Source organism: Carcharodon carcharias, chromosome 8 (assembly GCF_017639515.1).
Source record: "Carcharodon carcharias isolate sCarCar2 chromosome 8, sCarCar2.pri, whole genome shotgun sequence".
In the NCBI taxonomy this organism is placed as follows: domain Eukaryota; kingdom Metazoa; phylum Chordata; class Chondrichthyes; order Lamniformes; family Lamnidae; genus Carcharodon; species Carcharodon carcharias.
The window spans coordinates 142,982,095-143,006,417 of record NC_054474.1 but is presented as its reverse complement, the minus strand read 5'-3'; the positions used below and the strand labels follow the sequence as shown (position 1 = coordinate 143,006,417).

General features: G+C 48.5%; 1 protein-coding gene across 1 annotated transcript in view; it reads right to left on the bottom strand.

The window, feature by feature from the left end:
• The window catches only part of dipk1b (divergent protein kinase domain 1B), a 144,951-nt gene that overhangs the window by 9,543 nt on the left and 111,085 nt on the right, over positions 1–24,323 (bottom strand). The window contains exons 2-3 of the mRNA XM_041193831.1: positions 9,832–9,966; positions 8,472–8,579 (exon numbers count right to left, since the gene is read on the bottom strand). Coding sequence (XP_041049765.1) covers positions 8,472–8,579; positions 9,832–9,966 — 243 coding nt within the window. The remainder of the gene's footprint in view (positions 1–8,471; positions 8,580–9,831; positions 9,967–24,323) is intronic.

Below are 24,323 nucleotides of genomic sequence, written 5' to 3'. Positions count from 1 at the left end.
CGCCAGTGGGAAAACACGTCGGCCCAGAACATGTTTGGATAAATGAGACGTGCATAAGTTAGAACTTATCATTAGGGCCTTGCTCAAATCGTGGACGTCCGAAGAGCAGAAGATGTTGGAGCCCGACAGCTACCGGACCCTGGAGGAACACGTGCATTGCATACTGGGTGGATCCTTATGGCCACGGCTCCACCGCGAAGCAGCTCACGGAAGGTGGGAGGTCTCCTTTGATGCTTCGGGTCTGCTTCAGAACATCACGGTTTTGGCCATGGGCTGCTATGGGTGATCAGCAAGGGGGTGGAGAGAGGAAAGTCTCGGTGTGACTGGGAGAGGAAGGTGTACCGGGGGCTGGTGAGGTTTGGTGGGAGTGGGGGCGAATGAAGATGTGGGGGGGGGGGGTTGGGAAGGAAGAAGAGGGAGTATGGGGGGAGCAGGTTGGGAGGGGGGAGGAGGAAGTGCCAGAGGAGGAAGTTGGGGAGGAGGAGGGTGTGACAGGGAGAATTCGGCAAATGTGGAGGTAGATGTAAAGAGGAAGGATGGTATAATGGAGGGAAGAGGGTGTCCGGGCGGGGAGGAGGGAATAAAGGGGGAGGAAGAATAAGGGGGAGGATGAAGTAAGGGTGGGGGATGTCCAGGTGAATGTGCAGGGGAGGGGTCTGTGGAGTCAATGACTGCCTCCAGGGGAGCGAACTGAGGGTGGGTGTGGTAGGAGGGAATGGTGAGTATGAGAGGGGACAGAGGGAGCCAGAAGAGTGGGAGTGTGAGATTGGTAGAAGGGATAGCGAGGGTTGTTGGTGGGGACTCTGAGGCAGATATGGAATCTGGGGGTGGGAAGGACGAGGTCGGGCAGGTCAATGTGGATGGGGATGCAATTCTCAGGAAGGTAGCATATCGAGGTGCCCCGTTTCCCTCTTGTGTTGCCACTGCAGGAACTCACCCATGGCTCCCGCAATGGAGTACAGGTCTGTGTGCATCTCCGCATTCTGCCTGCCTGCATGCATGTCTCCATGGCATCTGCCATCCTTCCCATGGAGACCTCCATGCACGTACATGTGGGCACCACTTCATCAGAGAGCAGGCAGACACAGTCCTTGACACGTGTGCCACTCTGAGGGCTTCCAACAGTTCTGCGTGATGTTCCCCTGCTTTCTGTTGACTCTCTACGATGAGTTGATCAGACCTCACAGATGCCTCTTCCCCAGCAGTCCTCCCAAATGCTGGGGAGCTTGGCAGAACCTGCCTCCTCCTGCTGCAAACACGTGTCTGTGTGGTGACCACCAGATTGTGAACCCAAGTCTGCTCCAGATCTAGGTCCCACCGAGGTGTGTGTCTCTGCACTGATGCAGGGTGTGGGTGAGCGCTGTGATGGGTCTTCCAGGCTGCGTATTTCCAGCTCTTCTCCTTGGTTGGAGGTGAGGACCTGGATGGAGCTTAGAGACTGGCTGAGCTGAGGGCATCGGTCGATTGGCAGAGCTCCCTGTGAACCAAGGTAGAGATAATTAGTGCAAGGCAGCAGAGTCAAAGGCAGGAGAGAGAGCACTCACAGTTGTGTTGAGAGGGATGATGTGGTGCAGGATCCTCACTTGGGTGTTCGCCGCTGACCTCACCATTGCCACAGGCACGGTCCACGTCCTCACCAGTCAGTGCAATGCCACACTCCTCAAAGTGAGTGAGGGGCCAAATGTTGGCACTCCACCCCAGTCTAGGACCTCTCTCTGCTGATGTGAACAGGAGGTGAACGCATTGAACGGAGTACAGAAGAGGTTCACAAAAATGGTCCCAAGGAGAGAAACTTAAGCTATGAGGAAAGATTGCAGAAGTTGGGACTGTTTTCCTTGGAGAGGAGAAGGCTGAGAGGAGACCTGAAAGAAGTTTTCAAAATCATGAGGGGGCTGGACAGAGTAGACAGGGAGAAGCCATTCCCACTCATAAAAGGATCAAGGACGAGACGACACAGATTTAAAGTGATTTGCAAAAGAAGCAAATGTGACCTGAGAAATAACTTTTTCACATGAGTGGTTCGGGTTTGGAATGTCCTGCCTGGAAGTGTGGTGGAGGCAGGTTCAATCGAGGCATTCAAGAGGGTATTAGATGATTATTTGAATAGAAACAAGGTGCAGGGGTGTGGGGAAAAGGCAGGGCAATAGCACTAGGTCATAATGCTCATTGGAGAGCCAGTGCAGACATGATGGGCTGAATGGCCTCCTTCTGTGCCATTAAGATTCTGTGATTCTGCATCTCCTGCATGAAAACAGATGGAGAGACTGTCAGCAGGACACATGGCATTGTGTGGAATGTTTGTGTGGTGAGTGGAGCCATGGATGGGATCAGGACATGAGCTTGAGAGGATATATGCCTGATGGAGATGTGAAGGTGAGTGAGAGAGCTAGTGGTGTTGTCCCTTGAAGCGCGAGATCCCTGTGGATGTTCCATTGGTTTGTGAACGTGTGTGTTGAGAATGATGAGGCAGCTGACTGACTCTGGTGGAACAGGTGTGAGCATTCATCCTCTTCCTGCACTGGATGGCTGACTCCTCTCTGCTGCAGTGGCACTAACCACCGCTGCCACCACCTCCCATGCCAGATTGGTGCCTCTGGACTTCCTGTGTCCAGAGAGGGGGTAGAGGACATCACGGCGGCCTTCCACTGCATCCAGTAGGCTTCCCAGAGAGACGTCACTAAATGTGGGGGCTGTCGTCTTCCTTGCTTTTGGGGCCACCTGTTGCCTGGAGCAGTCCCTGGTCTGAAGACATGAAGTAGGCTGTGCTCTGGTGGGCTTTAAATATGGCACCCAGAGCGAGGAAGCACTGAGGTGACGGCATGTCGGGCAAATCCGAGCCTGCACACCAGCGATCCGGAGTGTTTCCGGTGAATGCATTATTAATGAGGTGGGATGTGTCAGGAATGGCATGATATGGCATGAAAACCCACCATTGTGGCCAGCAAGTAAGACAACTTTTTTTAAGCCCGCTACTGCATTTAGCGCAAATTTGGGATGATCCCACCCATGAATTGTCATAAAACCCCATCTGGTTCACTAATGTCCTTTAGTGAGGGAAATCTGCATTCTTACTTCCAGACCCACAGAAATACAGTTGACTCTTAAATGCCCTCTGAAATGGCCTAGCAAGCCACTCAGTTGTATCAAACCACTACAATGTCTATAAGGAATTAAACTACATGGATCACCCGGCATCGACCTAGGCACCAGAAACGACAATGGCAATCGCAGCCCTGTCGACCCTGCAATGTCCCCCTTATGAACATCTGGGGACTAGTGCCAAAATTGGGAGAGCTGTCTCATAGATTAGTCAAATAACAGCCTGATATAGTCATCCTCACGGAATCATACCTTACAGATAATGTCCCAGATGCCACCATCACCATCCCTGGGTATGTCCTGTCCCACTAGCAGGACAGACCAAGCAGAGGTGGTGGCACAGTGGTATACAGTCAGGAGGGAGTTGCTCTGGGAGTCCTCAACATTGATTCTGGACCCCATGAAGTCTCATGGCTTCAGGTCAAACATGGGCTGATTATCACATACTATCCCCGGTGAATCCATAATCCTCCATGTTGAACACCACTTGGAAGAAGTACTGAAGGTGGCTAGGGCACAGAATGTACTTTGGGTGGAGGACTTTAATGCCCATCACCAAGAGGTGGCATCACTATTAACTAAGCTGGCCGAGTCCTGAAGCACTGACATGCTAGACTGGGTGTGCGGCAGGCGGTGAGGGAACCAACAACAGGGGAAAACTTACTTGACCTCGTCCTCACCAATCTACCTGTCATAGATGCATTTGTTTATGACAGTATTGGCAGGGGTGACCACCGCACAGTCCTTGTGGAGACTGTCCTCCTTAATGTTGTATGGCACTACCACTGTGCTAAACAAGATAAATATTGAACAGATCTAACAACTCAAAAATGGGTATCCATGAGGTGCTGTAGGCCATCAGCAGCAGCAGAGTTGTACTTGACCACAATCTGTAACCTCATGGCCGACATATCCCCCACTCTACCATTACCATCAAGCCTGGAGATCAACCCTGGTTCAATGAAGAGTGCAGGAGGACATGCCAGGCATACCTAAAAATGAGGTGTCAACCTGGTGAAGCTACAGCACAGAACAACCTGCGTGCCAAACAACGAAAGCAGCAAGTGATAGAGCTAAGTGATCCCACAACCAATGGATTAGACCTAAGCTCTGCAGTCCTGCCACATCCTGTTGTGAATGATGGTGGATAATTAAACAACTTACTTGAGGAGGCAGCTCCACAAATATCCCCATCCTCATTGATGGGGGAGCTCAGCACAGCAGTGCAAAAGATAAGGCTCAAGCATTTGCAACAATCTTCAGCCAGAACTGCTGAGTGGATGATCCATTTTGGCCTCCTTCTGTGATCCCCACATCACAGATGCCAGTCTTCAGCCAATTTGATTCACTTCTCATGATATCAAGAAACGGCTGAAGGCATTGGATAGTATAAAAGGTCCTGACCATATTCGGGCAATAGTACTGAAGACTTATGCTCCAGAACTAGCTACGCCCTTAGCCAAGCTGTTCCTGTACAGCTACAACACTGGCATCTTCTGGCAATGTGGAAAATTGCCCAGGGATGTCCTGTACACAAAAGGCAGGACAATTTCAAAACGGCCAATTACACCTCATCAGTCTACTCTCCATTATCAGTAAAATAATGGAAGGGATCATCAACAGTGCTATCAATCGGCACTTGCTTAGCAATAACCTGCTCACTGAAGCCCAGTTTGGGTTCCGCCGGGGCCGCTCGGCTCCTGACCTCATGACAACCTTGATTTAAACATGGACAAAAGAGCTGAACTCCCAGGTTGTGGTGAGAGTGACTGCCCTTGACATCAAGGAAACATTTGTCCGAGTGCGGCATCAAGGAGCCCTAGCAAAACTGGATCCATTGAGAAAGAGGGGGAAAATGCTCTGCTGTTTGGAGTCATACCTAGCACAAAGGAAGATGGTGGTGGTCGTTGGAGGTTAACCATCCCAGTTCCAGGACCTCATTGCAGGAGTTCCTCAGGGTAGTGTCCTGGGACCAAACATCTTCAGCTGCTTCATGAATGACCTTCCCTTCATTATAAGGTCAGAAATGGGGATGTTCGCTGATGATTGCACAATGTTCATCACCATTTGTGACTCCTCAGGTACTGAAGCAGTCCATGTCCAAATTCAGCAAGACCTGGACAATAATCCAGGCTTGGGCTGACAAGTGGCAAGTTACATTTAAACCCACAAATGTCAGGCAACGACCATCTCCAATAAGAGACAATCTAACCATTGCCCCTTGATGTTCAAAAGCATTACCATCACTGAATCCCCCACTATCAACATCCTGGGGTTACCATTGACCAGAAACTGAACTGGACCAGCCATATAAATACTGGCTTAGAAACTGGGGGCAGGATTTTTGGGTTGATGGGCGGGCCCGGGAGTGGTCGGGAAATGGTCTGCCGACTGCAATCGGCCCCCGACAGTGATTTGATGCTGGATGGCCAATTAACGGCCAGACAGCGTGAAACGCTCAGCGCTGCTGGGTTGGGGGTGGGAGGACTACAAGCACAAAAGTCTGAGCATGCGCGGGGAAGCGGACACTGAAAGCTCCCCCTTAGGGAGCTGAACAATTTTAAGATCAAAAATAAAGATTTTTAAAATCGGAAAAAAATCTCCCCACATGGGATTAACTCACAATAAAATGAACAGAATAAAAATTCTGCCCAATGTCTGCGCCCTATTTTATACCCGATTGGGGCGGGCGCGGGCCCGTCTGCCTGCAGGATGTAAAATCCTGCCTGGGAATGCTGCAGTGAGTAACTCGCCTTTGGACTTCCCAAAGTCTGTCCACCATCTACAAGACACAAGTCAGGAGTGTGATGGAATATGAGGAAAAACTATTTTACCCAGAGGTTGGTGATGGTCTGGAATGCGCTGCCTGGGAGGGTGGTGGAGGCAGGTTGCCTCACATCCTTTAAAAAGTACCTGGATGAGCACTTGGCACATCATAACATTCAAGGCTATGGGCCAAGTGCTGGTAAATGGGACTAGGTAGGTAGGTCAGGTATTTCTCACATGTCGGTGCAGCCTCGATGGGCCGAAGGGCCTCTTCTGCACTGTGATTCTGTGATTCCAGTTACCTGGATGAGTGCAGCTTCCACAACATTCAAGAAGCTTGATACTGTCCAGGACAAAGCAGCCTGCTTGATTGGCACCACATCCACAAACACTCACTCCCTCCACCACTGACACACAGTAGCAGCAGTGTGTACCGTCTACAAGATGCACTGCAGGAATTCATCAAGGTTCCTTAGACAGCACCTTCCAATCCCACGACCACTACCATCTGGAAGGACAAGGGCAGCAGATAGATGGGAACAGCAGCACCTGGAAGTTCCCCTCCAAGCCACGCACCATCCTGACTTGGAAATATTGCTGTGAGCCCAAGAAAAGAGGAAGAGAAAAACCTACCTTTTAAAAACGAAGGATGGGCCTCAGCGGTTTCTGCGTAAGTGCCAGCCCTCAAATGGCTCCACATGCACAGTTCATTCTATTTTTACGATCTTTGGGCTCAGTGCATGCAGCGGCCAGAGAATGGCTGCACATGTGCAGTTGGTTGGGATGCTCTTTGTAAAGCTGGTAAACAGACCTGCGCACTCGCACAGTTTGTTCTTTATTATTTTTAATTTAAAGGGAGCCCTGCACTTGCACAGAAGAAGAAACAAAAGCATAAGTGAGATTAAGGAAGAAGATCAGGTGACCCAGAAGAGAAGCACCATTCTCCAGAGAGGCACAGAGGAGACAGGACGGGAAGTGCAGAGAGCAGATTTCCAAGAAGAACAGAAAAGTCCCAAAACCAGGGACTCTGAACAGGAAAAGGTCTCAAGACAATAATTAAGTCAAGGAACAGGGATAGGGAATCTGGAACACATCCTGTTCAGTGATGTTAAAGTAAGGAGCAGAGGAAAAGGCTCTGAATTAAAGAGAGAAGCTGTGGGGAACAGAATCAAGGCAAAGTGGGCTTGCGAGAAGCCAGGAGATCTGAGAAGACAGCCAAAGGTTGCTGACTCCTTACTGTAGGCATGTGAAGCAGTGGTATTCTGTTGGCATGGCTAAGTGTCTGAGAGAGAGTGCTTGGAAGGCAAAGCTTGAATGCAGGTGGCGATCCAGGGGAGGGGAACATCAGAAGGAGGGATTGAAAGCCTACAGGTGGACCCTTGCTGAAGGTGTCCAAGAGAAACTCATTTGGGAGAAGATTCCAAAGCAGGTTCTTCGAGAGTGGAGATTGGAAAGCCCTATGCGAAAGATGGAGTTCAGTGAGACTGATTGGCTCACAGTGTGACAAGCGTCTGGTGGTTGATATGAGATCCATAGCATCTATTAGGGGTGGTATCTGACACTTAGTTCCAGAGTGTGGTGTGTCTGACCACAGGTCGCCTATTGGTTTACATGAACTAGGCACTTACTGTGAACATTAGGGTATAAGACAGCTTTTATAACTTGTGTTATCCTTATGGATCTGTATATATCTGTAAAAGTATAGTTGTGGGTGAAGGAATATTGTAATATAGTTCATCTTTTCTTGCTTAATAAATGTTTTATTCTTTTGTTAAAAGTTCATCAGCCAACTCCTGTGACTCTGTTCAGTAGCCGTGCTTCACGTTTCTAAACAAAAATAAAAGTTAGGATCTATTAAGCCGGCTTCCACCCTGGGATCGGACTTGTCCAGTAGTAACATCAGCTGGGATCATAACACTATATCACTGTTCCCTCACTGTTGCTGGGTTAAAATCTTGGAACTCCCTCCCTAAAAGCACTGAGGGTGTACCTACACCACATGGACTGCAGCGGTTCAAGAAGGCAGCTCACCACCACCTTCTCAAGGGCAATTAGGGATGGGCAATAAATGCTGGCCCTGCCCTTGACACACAAATTCCATCAACAAATAAAAAAAACTAACTTCTTCCAAAATAGCTATCGGCCTAATATTGCACCAATATTCTCTTGAAATATATGATTTCCTAGGCTTTCCCAACCTCTCTGGTTCATGTGCACACCATCCTCTTAGATGACATGGAAGTCATTTAACTGTGTGTTCACCCTTTCACATCTACACTTGATGCTATGGCCCAGAAATTCAGGTACCCATTTTCACTCCATGACATTTTGTCAGGAGGTCAGCCTTACAGCTCTAATCTGAATCATACAAAGCACAAGTTCCAAGCTGGGATGAAGAATTGCTTAAATTCATCTTTTATACTCCACAAGTTTAAGCTGGATTGGGAGTTAGTTTGTCAAATGTTGCTTATGACCTGTTTGCTGCCCAGTTATTTTTTCTGGACTTAAACACCTGCCTCATTGTTCCTGGACTCCAACAACTGTAAACTACAATGTAGGAACTATTTTACTCGCATTCATCTTGGTTTCACCAACAAATTGAGTACCTGATGGACCGGGTTTGATGACAGACATTGTTGGAACAGCAGTGTGTTTTCCTCACACAGGTCCTTGCAGGCAGAGCCAGAAATAATTCCTTTCTTATAGCGATCACACTGAAAAAAAAATTAAACTCTGTAGGTTATAGTATGTTAAATAATAGTTGCCTAGGTCAACAAAAGGTATATTCAAGATTCTTGACATATTATACATAAAGGATGAGCCATTCCTTCCACAATTTAAACTTAACAATACAAGAGCTTAGGGATTAAAACCCTTTCTGTTTCCTCTTGAAAGTTGATATAATTCCTCCTGCCATGTTCTCCTATAGTTTATCTGAGAAAATTCACCAGTAGAATCAGTCCTATTTCTGAAATTAGAGGGCTGAGATGCAAACTCAGGTCTGCAGTGTGTTAGGTGAAATTAAAGGATTCATGAATGCCTTTTCTCATGACTCACTTTTATTTGTGATGTAAAATTAGTTATTCTGCAGTCCTGAAGCAGATTGTGACATTGATACATCATATTCTACAAAAAAGGATCAATACTGGAAATCAAGCAAAATGAGGAATTCTGTCTATATTTTTTTAAAACACTTTTGCATATTATGCTTAACGAATTTTTAAAAATTAAATGATCAGTTTAATGATACAACAATGGCCACTGAGCTAATTCCTGGGTCTCATTGGCGTCAGAAGTTGTCCTAACTGGAAAAGGCTAAATGTCAAAACTCTTAGGCCAGGGTTTTTCGCTGAGCGGGCGGGCGCGCACTGGACCTGTTCGTGCGTAAAATGGCGCGTGATGATGTCAGGCAAGCATCTCGATGTCATCGCGCACCCGTGCGATATTTTGATTGGAGGGCACATACGAGAGTTGGCAGCGCGCCCGCCGACAATTAAAAGGCTCATTAAGGCCATTAACAATCCAGTTGATTTAAATTTTTCGCTGCCCATCCAACCTAATGGTTGACGGGTAGGCAAAAAGGCCAGGGGGCCTTTGCATTTCTTTGCGAAACCTCATCCAAAGGGATGAGGTTTCGAGCCGTCATTAAGAAATTAAAAAAAAATTCATCCTATTTTCTAAACATGTCCCTGCTCATGTGGCGGAGTCACAGGAGGGAATATGTTTGTTAACATTTTAAAGATTTTTATTTTCAGAATTGTTCATCTCCCTGAGGCACAGCTTTTCCAGCGTGCACCCGCATGCATGCGTGAAGTTCACACTCGCCCTCCTTTCCACCCCCCCCCGCCCCCCCAAAAACACAGGCAGTAGCAGCACCGGTTTCAAGCTGGTTGGGCCTGAATTGGCTTCCTGATCGCCCCCGTCAGGCCCGCCCGACGAGGGAAAAATTCAGCCCTTAGTACTTACAATTATCATTTGACAGATGTGACCTCGGCACAATTCCGAGTAGGACGAGTAGTGCATGTAAAGAACCCAGCTGCCCACCAGGATTCCTAACCACATCAAGAACAGGTACTTCACTTTAACACCAGGGAGACGCTTCTACCAAAAACACACAAACAGTTTTAGTTGCAAATATGATGTATAAAAGCACACAAAGTTTACAAAATTATGAGTGGCATGGACAGAGCAGATAGTCAGAAACTTTTTCCCAGGGTGGAAGAGTCAATTACTAGGGGACATAGATTAAAGGTGAGAGGAGAAAACTTTAGGGGAGATGTGCGGGGCAAGTTTTTTTACGCAGAGGGTAGTGAGTGTCTGGAATTCGCCTCCGGGGAGGTGGTGGAAGCAGGTACGATAGTGGTGTTTAAGAGGCAGCTTGACAAATACATGAATAGGATGGGAATAGAGGGATACGGACCCCGGAAGTGCAAAATTTTTTAGTTTGACAGGCAATATGATCGGTGCAGGCTTGGAGGGCTGAAGGGCCTGTTCCTGTGCTGTACTTTTCTTTGTTCTTTGTTCTGTAACACAGATGGTGTTCCCACTACTGAAGCCTGGATTTATCCTAGAGAAATTAGTTGAATATGTTGAGTCACCAACTAGGGAGACAATGGACAATGTCAATGTTGCCAACTTTAAGATGGCAATGGTTAAACAAGGGAGAGAGGCTGGTGGAGGGTTCAGAGGAGAACTGGGGGAGAAGTGTTATTCCAATGAATGAGATTTACATCTATCCAGTGGGGTTGGGGGAGGGAGTAGCTTTTGACTGAAACCTTGATCAGAATTCAAAGATCTTACAGATCATTTAAAAAAGAACAGATCCGGAAAAGGCAAAACCCAGTCAGAGCCCAGAAGATGAAGCTGAAAGAGCTGTAAAATCCTAACAGCACTGTGGGTGTACCTACAGCATATGGACTGCAGCAACTCAAGAGGGCAGTTCACTATATCTTCTCAAGGGCAATTAGGGATGGGCAATAAATGTTGACCAAGGCAGTGACACCCACATCCCATGAATGAATGAATTTTGAAAATCTTATAAGGCAGGAGTGAGTCTGTGGAGCCTGATGACCTTTTGCCTGATGTTGAACTGGGACCTGGGTCCATCCACTCCGTGTCAGCATGTGGCGATGTCATGTAATTGGATGCAAAATCCAAAAGTTAATTTCCTCAAAAAAAGGCAGAGAAACAAAGAATCTCATCCATATTCTTCTGAGCCAAAGCCTAAAATTTGCAAGAATCTTTGAATCTGCAAACCTTCTTCACCAAAAATTAAACTCTGAATTCACCTGAACAGCATTAAGATTTTTTTGTGGTTTAATGGGGCATTAGCAAAATTATGTCACAGTTGGAATACTTTAGCCTCTTTGCTGTGGGTGCCAAGATCCATGTCAGAGACTTGGCCTATAATTCAGGCAGGAAGAGCTACTTTTAGCTGACACCTTAAATGGGACTCTGTCTGCCTTCTCCACTGCATGTAGAAAAACCCCATGGCCACTATTTGAAGAAGAGCAGATGAGTTCAGAGGATCATAGAATCGGATAGCACAGTAGGAGGCCATTTGGCTGTCCAATCAGTCTTATTACTGCTCTTTCTCCATAAGCCTTCTTTTTAAGTATTTATCTGATTTGCTTTTGAAAGTTACGACTGAATCTGCTTCCACTGCTGACTCAGGCAGCACATTCCAGTTCTCTTGGTATCCTGGTCAATATTTATCTCTCAGCCCCAGGAGCGTGATCTCAATATTTACCTCATTGTTGGTCCTATATTGACTAAATTATAATTGTGACCACAGGGCTGGCTTTGCATCACTTAGGACCTTGAAAAGTGCTATATAAATTCAAATCTGTGCTTACAATCACAGAATGATTCAGCACAGAAAGAGGCCATTTGGCACATCATGCCTAAGCTGGTTCTTTGAAAGAGCTTTGCAATTGATTCCACTCCCCTCTGCTTTTTCCCAATAGTCCTGCAGGTCTTTTCCTTTCAAGTGTTTATCCAATTCCCTTTTGAAAGTTCCTATTGAATCTGCTTCCACTGCCCTTTCAGGCAGCTCATTCCAGATCATAAACAGTCACTGTGTAAAAAATGGTTTCCTATGTTGTCTCTGCTTCGTTAACTTTAATTTATATTGCAAATGTTGTTATTGTGGTATTGTTCCTATAAAATAGCACTTAATGCAACATCCTTTCTGCAATGTCACAGATCTGGTATCAAATAAAAGACTAAAAGCAGATAAATTGGAACTGTGACATCTTCAGGACATCACAAAATGCTTTATATCCAATGAAGTACATTTGAAGTGTAGTCACTATTATAATGTAGGAAACAGGGCAGCCACATTGCACACAGCAAGATCGCACAAACAGCAAAGTGATAAATGACCTGATAATCTGTTTTAGATGTTAGTGGCGGATAAATATTGATCAGGACACCAGGGATAACTTTCCTGTTCTTTTTTTGAAGAGTGCTTTGGGATCTTACACATCCACCTGAAAGGGCAGTGCACTGCCTCATCAGGAATAGAGATCAACACGGACATTGCAGCAACCACAGTGCCCTGGCGGTTACTTTCCTACCACAGTGCCCTGTTGGTTACTGTCCCCACCACAGTACCCTGTTGGTTACGGTCCCCACCACAGTGCCATGTTCGTCACTAGACTTACCACAGTACCCTGCTGGTTACGGTCCATACGACAGTACCCCGTTGGTTACAGTCCCTATCACACTGCCCAGTTACTTACGGTCCCCAACACAGTGCCTTGTTGGTTACTGTCCTGACCACAGTGCCCAGTTGGTTACTGTCCCTATCACAGTGGCGTTGGTTACTATCCTTACCACAGTGCCCTGTTGGTTACTGGCCTTACCACAGTGCCCTGTTGGTTACTATCCTTGCCACAGCGCCCTGTTTGTTACTGTTCCTATCACAGTGCCCCGTTGGTTACTGTTCCCATGACAGTGCCCCGTTGGTTGCTGTCCCCATCACAGTGCCCCGTTGGTTACTGTCCCCATCACAGTGCCCCGTTGGTTACTGTCCCCAACACAGTGCCCCGTTGGTTACTGTCCCCATCACAGTGCCATATTGGTTAATGTTCCCATCACTGTGCCCCGTTGGTTACTGTTCCCATCACAGTGCCCTGTTGGTTTCTGTCCCTATCACAGTGCCCTGTTGGTTACTGTTCCTAGCACAGTGCCCTGTTGGTTACTGTTCCTATCACAGTGCCCTGTTGGTTACTGTCCCCATCACAGTGTCCTGTTGGTTACTGTCCCCATCACAGTGCCCTGTTGGTTACTGTTCCTAGCACAGTGCCCTGTTGGTTACTGTTCCTATCACAGTGCCCTGTTGGTTACTGTCCCCATCACAGTGTCCTGTTGGTTACTGTCCCTATCACAGTGCCGTGTTGGTTACTGTCCCCATCACAGTGCCCCGTTGGTTACTGTTCCCATCACAGTGCCCCGTTAGTTACTGTTACTATCACAGTGCCCTGTTGGTTACTGTTCCTATCACAGTGCCCTGTTGGTTACTGTCGCCATCACAGTGTCCTGTTGGTTACTGTCCCTATCACAGTGCCGTGTTGATTACTCTCGCCATCAAAGTGCCCTGTTGGTTACTGTTCCCATCACTGTGCCCTGTTGGTTACTGTCCCGATCACTGTGCCCTGTTGGTTACTGTCCCTATCACAATGCCCTGTTGGTTACTACCCTTACCACAATGCCCTGTTGGTTACTGTCCTTACCACAGTGCCCTGTTGGTTAATGTTCCTACCACAATGCCCTGTTGGTTACTGTTCCTATCACAGTGCCCGGTTGGTTATTGTCCTTACCACAGTGCCCTGTTGGTTAACGCTCCTACCACAATGCCCTGTTGTTTACTGTTCCTATCACAGTGCCCTGTTGGTTAATGTTCCTATCACAGTGCCCTGTTGGTTACTGTCCCCATCACAGTGCCCGGTTGGTTACTGTCCCCATCACAGTGCCCTGTTGGTTACTGTCCCCATCACAGTGCCCTGTTGGTTACTGTCCCTATCACAATGCCCTGTCGGTTACTGTTCCTATCACACTGCCCTGTTGGTTACAGTCCACATCACAGTGCCTTGCTGGTTACTGTTCCTATCACAGTGCCCTGTTGGTTGCTGTTCCTATCACAGTGCACTGTTGATTACTGTTCCTATCACAGTGCACCGTTGGTTACTGTGTTACTGTTCCTTTCACAGTGCCCTGTCGGTTACTGTTCCTATCACAGAGACCTGTTGGTTACTGTCCCTATCACAGAGCCCTGTTGGTTACTGTCCCTATCACAGAGCCCTGTTAGTTACTGTCCCCATCACAGTGCCCTGTTGGTTACTGTCCCTATCACAGTGCCCTGTTGGTTGCTGTTCCTATCACAGAGCACTGTTGATTACTGTTCCTATCACAGTGCCCTGTAGGCTACTGTTCCTATCACAGTGCCCGGTTGGTTACTATTCCTATCACAGTGCCCTGTAGGTTACTGTTCGTTTCACGGTGCCCTGTGGGTTACTGTTCCTATCACAGTACCCTGTTGGTTACTATTCCTATCACAGTGCCCTGTAGGTTAATGTTCGTATCACAGTGCCCTGTGGGTAACTGTTCGTATCATGGTGCCCTGTTGGTTACTGTTCCTATCACAGTGACCTGTGGGTTACTATTCCCATCACAGTGCTCTATAGGTTACTGTTAATATCACAGTGCTCTGTTGGTTAATGTTCCCATCACAGTGCCCTGTTGGTTACTGTCCCCATCACAGTGCCCTATTGGTTACTGTTCCTATCACAGTGCCCTGTTGGTTACTGTTCCTAGCACAGTGCCCTGTTGGTTACTGTTCCTATCACAGTGCCCTGTTGGTTACTGTCTCCATCACAGTGTCCTGTTGGTTAATGTCCCTATCACAGTGCCGTGTTGGTTACTGTCCCCATCACAGTGCCCCGTTGGTTACTGTTCCCATCACAGTGCCCCGTTAGTTACTGTTACTATCACAGTGCCCTGTTGGTTACTGTTCCTATCACAGTGCCCTGTTGGTTACTGTCGCCATCACAGTGTCCTGTTGGTTACTGTCCCTATCACAGTGCCGTGTTGATTACTCTCGCCATCAAAGTGCCCTGTTGGTTATTGTCCCGATCACTGTGCCCTGTTGGTTACTGTCCCTATCACAATGCCCTGTTGGTTACTACCCTTACCACAATGCCCTGTTGGTTACTGTCCTTACCACAGTGCCCTGTTGGTTAATGTTCCTAACACAATGCCCGGTTGGTTACTGTTCCTATCACAGTGCCCGGTTGGTTATTGTCCTTACCACAGTGCCCTGTTGGTTAACGCTCCTACCACAATGCCCTGTTGTTTACTGTTCCTATCACAGTGCCCTGTTGGTTAATGTTCCTATCACAGTGCCCTGTTGGTTACTGTCCCCATCACAGTGCCCGGTTGGTTACTGTCCCCATCACAGTGCCCTGTTGGTTACTGTCCCCATCACAGTGCCCAGTCGGTTACTGTCCCCATCACAATGCCCCGTCGGTTACTGTTCCTATCACACTGCCCTGTTGGTTACAGTCCACATCACAGTGCCTTGCTGGTTACTGTTCCTATCACAGTGCCCTGTTGGTTGCTGTTCCTATCACAGTGCACTGTTGGTAACTGTTCCTATCACAGTGCACCGTTGGTTACTGTGTTACTGTTCCTTTCACAGTGCCCTGTCGGTTACTGTTCCTATCACAGAGACCTGTTGGTTACTGTCCCTATCACAGAGCCCTGTTGGTTACTGTCCCTATCACAGAGCCCTGTTAGTTACTGTCCCCATCACAGTGCCCTGTTGGTTACTGTCCCTATCACAGTGCCCTGTTGGTTGCTGTTCCTATCACAGAGCACTGTTGATTACTGTTCCTATCACAGTGCCCTGTAGGTTACTGTTCCTATCACAGTGCCCGGTTGGTTACTATTCCTATCACAGTGCCCTGTAGGTTACTGTTCGTTTCACGGTGCCCTGTGGGTTACTGTTCCTATCACAGTACCCTGTTGGTTACTATTCCTATCACAGTGCCCTGTAGGTTAATGTTCGTATCACAGTGCCCTGTGGGTAACTGTTCGTATCATGGTGCCCTGTTGGTTACTGTTCCTATCACAGTGACCTGTGGGTTACTATTCCCATCACAGTGCTCTATAGGTTACTGTTAATATCACAGTGCTCTGTTGGTTAATGTTCCTATCACAGTGCCCTGTTCGTTACTGTTCCTATCACGATGCCCTGTTGGTTACTGTCCCCATCACAATGCCCCGTTGGTTAGTGTTCCCATCACAGTGCCCTGTTGGTTACTGTCCCCATCACAGTGCCCTGTTGGTTACTGTCCCTATCACAGTGCCCTGTTGGTTACAGACCCTATAACAGTGCCCTGTTGGTTACTGCCATTACCACAGTGCCCTGTCGCTTACTGCCCCCATCACAGTGCCCTGTTGGTTACTGTCCCTATGACAATGCCCTGTTGGTTACTGCCCTTACCACAATATCCTGTTGGTTACTGTACCTATCTCAGTGCCCTGTTGGTTACTTTTCCTATCGCAGTGCCCTGTTGGTTAGCGCCCCCATCGCAGTGCCATATTGGTTACTGTCCATATCACAGTGCCCTATTGGTTACTGTTCCCATCATTATGCCCTGTTAGTTACTGTCCCTATCACAATGCCCTGTTAGTTACTGTCCCCATCACAGCGCCCTGTTGGTTATTGTCCCTATCACAGCGCCCTGTTGGTTACTGTTCTCATCATTGTGCCCTGTTAGTTACTGTCCCTATCACAATGCCCTGTTAGTTACTGTCCCCATCACAGCGCCCTGATGGTTACTGTCCCTATCACAATGCACTGTTGGTTACTGCCCCCATCACAGTGCCCTGTTGGTTACTGTCCCCATCACAGTGCCCTGTTGGTTACTGTTCCTATCACAGTGCCCTGTTGGTTACTGTCCCCATCACAGTGTCCAGTTGGTTACTGTCCCTATCACCGTGCCGTGTTGGTTACTCTCCCCATCAAAGTGCCCTGTTGGTTACTGTTCCCATCACTGTGCCCTGTTGGTTATTGTCCCGATCACTGTACCCTGTTGGTTACTGTCCCTATCACAATGCCCTGTTGGTTACTGTCCCCAATACAATGCCCTGTCGGTTACTGTCCCCATCACAATGCCCTGTCGGTTACTGTTCCTATCACACTGCCCTGTTGGTTATTGTCCCCATCACTGTGCCCCATTGGTTACTGTCCCCAACACAGTGCCCCATTGGTTACTGTCCCCAACACAGTGCCCTGTTGGTTCCTGTGCCCATCACAGTGCCATATTGGTTAATGTTAACATCACTGTGCCCTGTAGGTTACTGTTCCTATTACAGTGCCCTGTTGGTTACTGTTCCTATCACAGTGCCCTGTTGGTTACTGTTCCTATTACGATGCCCTGTTGGTTACTGTCCCCATCACAGTGCCCTGTTGGTTACTGTTCCTATCACAGAGCCCTGTTGGTTACTGTCCCTGTCACAATGCCCTGTTAGTTACTGTCCCCATCACAGTGCCCTGATGGTTAGTGCCTCCATCACCGTGCCATATTGGTTACTGTCCATATCACAGTGCCCTATTGGTTACTGTTCCCATCATTGTGCCCTGTTAGTTACGGTCCCTATCACAATGCCCTGTTAGTTACTGTCCCCATCACAGCGCCCTGTTGGTTATTGTCCCTATCACAGCGGCCTGTTGGTTACTGTTCCCATCATTGTGCCCTGTTAGTTACTGTCCCTATCACAATGCCCTGTTAGTTACTGTCCCCATCACAGCGCCCTGTTGGTTACTGTCCCTATCACAGCGCCCTGTTGGTTACTGTCCCTATCACAATTGCCTGTTGGTTACTGTCCCCATCACAGTGTCCTGTTGGTTACTGTTCCATCACAGTGCCCCGTCAGTTACTGTCCCTATCACAATGCCCTGTCGGTTACTGTCCCCATCACAATGCCCTGCCGGTTACTGTTCCTATCACACTGCCCTGTTGGTTACAGTCCACATCACAGTGCCTTGCTGGTTACTGTTCCTATCACAGTGCCCTGTTGGTTACTGTTCCTATTATGATGCCCTGTTGGTTACTGTCCCCATCACAGAGCCCTGTTGGTTACGGTCCCCATCACAGTGCCCTGTTGGTTACTGTCCCTATCACAGTGCCCGGTTGGTTACTGTCACTATCACAGTGCCCTGTTGGTTACTGTCCATATCACAGTGCCCTTTTGGTTACTGTTCGTATCACAGTGCCCTGCTGGTTACTGCTCCTAACACAGTGACTTGTGGGTTACGGTTCCCATCACAGTGCCCTGTTGGTTGCTGTTCCTATCACAGTGCACTGTTGGTTACTGTTCCTATCACGGAGCCCTGTTGGTTTGCTATCCCTATCACAATCTCCTGTTAGTTACTGTTCCCATCACAGTGCCGTGTTGGTTACTGTCCCTATCACAATGCCCTGTTGGTTACTGCCCTTACCACAGTGCCCTGTAGGTTACTGTTCCTATCACAGTGCCCTGTTGGTTACTGTTCCTATCACAGTGCCCTGTAGGTTACTGTTTGTATCACGGTGCCCTGTGGGTTACTGTTCCTATCACAGTGCCCTGTTGGTTACTATTCCTATCACAGTGCCCTGTAGGTAACTGTTCGTATCACGGTGCCCTGTGGGTTACTGCTCGTATCACGGTGCCCTGTTGGTTACTGTTCCTATCACAGTGACCTGTGGGTTACTGTTCCCATCACAGTGCCATATAGGTTACTGTTAAAAACACACTGCTTGTTGGTTAATGTTCCTATCACAGTGCCCTGTTGGCTACTGTCCCCATGCATTGCGCTGTTGGTTAGTGTTCCCATCACAGTGCCCTGTTGGTTACAGTCCCCATCACAGTGCCATGTTGGTTACTGTCCCCATCACAGTGCCCTGTTGGTTACTGTCCCTATCACACTGCCCTGTTGGTTACTGCCATTACCACAGTGCCCTGTCGCTTACTGCCCCCATCACAGTGCCCTGTTGGTTACTGTTCCCATCGCTGTGCCCTGTAGGTAACTGTTCCTATCACAGTGCCCTGTTGGTTAATGTTCCTACCACAATGCCCTGTTGGTTACTGTTGCTATCACAGTGCCCGGTTGGTTACTGTCCTTACCACAGTGCCCTGTTGGTTAACGTTCCTACCACAATGCCCTGTTGTTTACTGTTCCTATCACAGTGCCCTGTTGGTTACTGCCCCCATCACAGTGCCCTGTTGGTTACTGTTCCCATCACAGTGCCCTGTTGGTTACTGTTCCCATCACAGTGCCCTGTTGGTTACTGTCCATATCACAGTGACCATTTTGTTACTGTCCCCATCACAGTGCCCTGTAATTTACTGTTCCTATTACAGTGCCCTGTTGGTTACTGTTCCTATCACAGTGCCTTCTTGGTTACTGTACCTATCACAGTGCCCTGTTGGTTACTGTTCCTATTACGATGCCCTGTTGGTTACTGTCCCCATCACAGTGCCCTGTTGGTTACTGTGCCCATCACAGTGCCCTGTTGGTACTGTCCCTATCACAGTGCCCTGTTGGTTACTGTCCACATCACAGTGCCCTGTTGGTTACTGTTCCTATCATAGTGCCCTGTTGGTTACTGTCCCCATCACAATGTCTTGTTGGTTACTGTCCCTATCACCGTGCCGTGTTGGTTACTCTCCCCATCAAAGTGCCCTGTTGGTTACTGTTCCCATCACTGTGCCCTGTTGGTTTTTGTCCCGATCACTGTACCCTGTTGGTTACTGTCCCTATCACAATGCCCTGTTGGTTACTGTCCCCAACACAATGCCCTGTTGGTTACTGTCCCCATCACAGTGCCCGGTTGGTTACTGTCCCTATCACAGTGCCCTGTTGGTTACTGTCCATATCACAGTGCCCTATTGGTTACTGTTCGTATCACAGTGCCCTGCTGGTTACTGCTCCTATGACAGTGACCTGTGGGTTACGGTTCTCATCACAGTGCCCTGTTGGTTGCTGTTCCTATCACAGTGCACTGTTGGTTACTGTTCCTATCACGGAGCCCTGTTGGTTACTGCCCCTATCACAATCTCCTGTTAGTTACTGTTCCCATCACAGTGCCGTGTTGGTGACTGTCCCTATCACAATGCCCTGTTGGTTACTGCCCTTACCACAGTGCCCTGTAGGTTACTGTTCCTATCACAGTGCCCTGTTGGTTACTGTTCCTATCACAGTGCCCTGTAGGTTACTGTTTGTATCACGGTGCCCTGTGGGTTACTGTTCCTATCACAGTGCCCTGTTGGTTACTATTCCTATCACAGTGCCCTGTAGGTAACTGTTCGTATCACGGTGCCCTGTGGGTTACTGCTCGTATCACGGTGCCCTGTTGGTTACTGTTCCTATCACAGTGACCTGTGGGTTACTGTTCCCATCACAGTGCCATATAGGTTACTGTTAAAAACACAGTGCTCTGTTGGTTAATGTTCCTATCACAGTGCCCTGTTGGTTACTGTCCCCATCCATTGCGCCATTGGTTAGTGTTCCCATCACAGTGCCCTGTTGGTTACTGTCCCCATCACAGTGCCCTGTTGGTTACTGTCCCTATCACAGTGCCCTGTTGGTTACTGCCATTACCACAGTGCCCTGTCGCTTACTGCCCCCATCACAGTGCCATGTTGGTTACTGTTCCCATCGCTGTGCCCTGTAGGTTACTGTTCCTATCACAGTGCCCTGTTGGTTAATGTTCATATCACAATGCCCTGTTGGTTACTGTTGGTATCACAGTGCCCGGTTGGTTACTGTCCTTACCACAGTGCCCTGTTGGTTAACGTTCCTACCACAATGCCCTGTTGTTTACTGTTCCTATCACAGTGCCCTGTTGGTTACTGCCCCCATCACAGTGCCCTGTTGGTTACTGTTCCCATCACAGTGCCCTGTTGGTTACTGTCCATATCACAGTGCCCATTTTGTTACTGTCCCCATCACAGTGCCCTGTAATTTACTGTTCCGATTGCAGTGCCCTGTTGGTTACTGTTCCTATCACAGTGCCTTCTTGGTTACTGTACCTATCACAGTGCCCTGTTGGTTACTGTTCCTATTACGATGCCCTGTTGGTTACTGTCCCCATCACAGTGCCCTGTTGGTTACTGTGCCCATCACAGTGCCCTGTTGGTTACTGTCCCTATCACAGTGCCTTGTTGGTTACTGTCCCCATCACAGTGCCCCGTCGGTTAATGTCCCTATCACAGTGTCCTGTCGGTTACTGTCCCCATGACAATGCCCTGTCGGTTACTGTTCCTATCACACTGCCCTGTTGCTTACAGTCCACATCACAGTGCCTTGCTGGTTACTGTTCCTATCACAGTGCCCTGTTGGTTACTGTTTCTATTACGATGCCCTGTTGGTTACTGTCCCCATCACATTGCCCTGTTGGTTACTGTCCCCATCACAGTGCCCGGTTGGTTACTGTCCCTATCACAGTGCCCTGTTGGTTACTGTCCATATCACAGTGCCCTATTGGTTACTGTTCGTATCACAGTGCCCTGCTGGTTACTGCTCCTATCACAGTGACCTGTGGGTTACTGTTCCCATCACAGTGCCATATAGGTTACTGTTCCTATCACAGTGCTCCGTTGATTAATGTTCCTATCACAGTGCTCTGTTGGTTACTGTTCCTATCACGATGTCCTGTAGGTTACTGTTTGTATCACGGTGCCCTGTGGGTTACTGTTCCTATCACAGTGCCCTGTTGGTTACTATTCCTATCACAGTGCCCTGTAGGTAACTGTTCGTATCATGGTGCCCTGTGGGTTACTGTTCGTATCACGGTGCCCTGCTGGTTACTGTTCCTATCACAGTGACCTGTGGGTTACTGTTCCCATCACAGTGCCATATAGGTTACTGTTAAAAACACAGTGCTCTGTTGGTTAATGTTCCTATCACAGTGCCCTGTTGGTTACTGTCCCCATCCATTGCGCCGTTGGTTAGTGTTCCCATCACAGTACCCTGTTGGTTACAGTCCCCATCACAGTGCCCTGTTGGTTACTGTCCCTATCACAATGCCCTGTTAGTTACTGTCCCCATCACAGCGCCCTGTTGGTTATTGTCCCTATCACAGCGGCCGGTTGGTTACTGTTCCCATCATTGTGCCCTGTTAGTTACTGTCCCTATCACAATGCCCTGTTAGTTACTGTCCCCATCACAGCGCCCTGTTGGTTACTGTCCCTATCACAGCGCCCTGTTGCTTACTGTTCCCATCATTGTGCCCTGTTAGTTACTGTCCCTATCACAATGCCCTGTAAGTTACTGTCCCCATCACAGCGCCCTGTTGGTTACTGTCCCTATCACAATGCCCTATTGGTAACTGCCCCCATCACAGTGTCCTGTTGGTTACTGTTCCATCACAGTGCCCCGTCAGTTACTGTCCCTATCACAATGCCCTGTCGGTTACTGTCCCCATCACAATGCCCTGCCGGTTACTGTTCCTATCACACTGCCCTGTTGGTTACAGTCCACATCACAGTGCCTTGCTGGTTACTGTTCCCATCACAGTGCCCTGTTGGTTACTGTTCCTATTACGATGCCCTGTTGGTTACGGTCCCCATCACAGTGCCCTGTTGGTTACGGTCCCCATCACAGTGCCCTGTTGGTTACTGTCCCCATCACAGTGCCCAGTTGGTTACTGTCCCTATCACAGTGCCCTGTTGGTTACTGTCCATACCACAGTGCCCTATTGGTTACTGTTCGTATCACAGTGCCCTGCTGGTTACTGCTCCTATCACAATGACCTGTGGGTTACGGTTCCCATCACAGTGCCCTGTTGGTTGCTGTTCCTATCACAGTGCACTGTTGGTTACTGTTCCTATCACGGAGCCCTGTTGGTTACTGTCCCTATCACAATCTCCTGTTAGTTACTGTTCCCATCACAGTGCCGTGTTGGTTACTGTCCCTATCACAATGCCCTGTTGGTTACTGCCCTTACCACAGTGCCCTGTACGTTACTGTTCCTATCACAGTGCCCTGTTGGTTACTGTTCCTATCACAGTGCCCTGTAGGTTACTGTTTGTATCACGGTGCCCTGTGGGTTACTGTTCCTATCACAGTGCCCTGTTGGTTACTATTCCTATCACAGTGCCCTGTAGGTAACTGTTCGTATCACGGTGCCCTGTGGGTTACTGTTCGTATCACGGTGCCCTGTTGGTTACTGTTCCTATCACAGTGACCTGTGGGTTACTGTTCCCATCACAGTGCCATATAGGTTACTGTTAAAAACACAGTGCTCTGTTGGTTAATGTTCCTATCACAGTGCCCTGTTGGTTAGTGTCCCCATCCATTGCGCCGTTGGTTAGTGTTCCCATCACAGTGCCCTGTTGGTTACAGTCCCCATCACAGTGCCCTGTTGGTTACAGTCCCCATCACAGTGCCCTGTTGGTTACTGTCCCCAATCACAGTGCCCTGTTGGTTACTGTCCCTATCACAGTGCCCTGTTGGTTACTGCCATTACCACAGTGCCCTGTCACTTACTGCCCCCATCACAGTGCCCTGTTGGTTACTGTTCCCATCGCTGTGCCCTGTAGGTTACTGTTCCTATCACAGTGCCCTGTTGGTTACTGGTGCTATCACAGTGCCCGGTTGGTTACTGTCCTTACCACAGTGCCCTGTTGGTTAACGTTCCTACCACAATGCCCTGTTGTTTACTGTTCCTATCACAGTGCCCTGTTGGTTACTGCCCCCATCACAGTGCCCTGTTGGTTACTGTTCCCATCACAGTGCCCTGTTGGTTACTATCCATATCACAGTGCCCATTTTGTTACTGTCCCCATCACAGTGCCCTGTTGGTAACTGTCCCCATCACAGTGTCTTGTTGGTTACTGTCCCTATCACTGTGCCGTGTTGGTTACTCTCCCCATCAAAGTGCCCTGTTGGTTACTGTTCCCATCACTGTGCCCTGTTGGTTATTGTCCCGATCACTGTACCCTGTTGGTTACTGTCCCTATCACAATGCCCTGTTGGTTACTGTCCCCAACACAGTGCCCGGTCGGTTACTGTCCCTATCACAGTGCCCTGTTGGTTACTGTCCATAACACAGTGCCCAATTGGTTACTGTTCGTATCACAGTGCCCTGCTGGTTACTGCTCCTATCACAGTGACCTGTGGGTTACGGTTCTCATCACAGTGCCCTGTTGGTTACTGTCCCTATCACAATCTCCTGTTAGTTACTGTTCCCATCACAGTGCCGTGTTGGTTACTGTCCCTATCACAATGCCCTGTTGGTTACTGCCCTTACCACAGTGCCCTGTAGGTTACTGTTCCTATCACAGTGCCCTGTTGGTTACTGTTCCTATCACAGTGCCCTGTAGGTTACTGTTTGTATCACGGTGCCCTGTGGGTTACTGTTCCTATCACAGTGCCCTGTTGGTTACTATTCCTATCACAGTGCCCT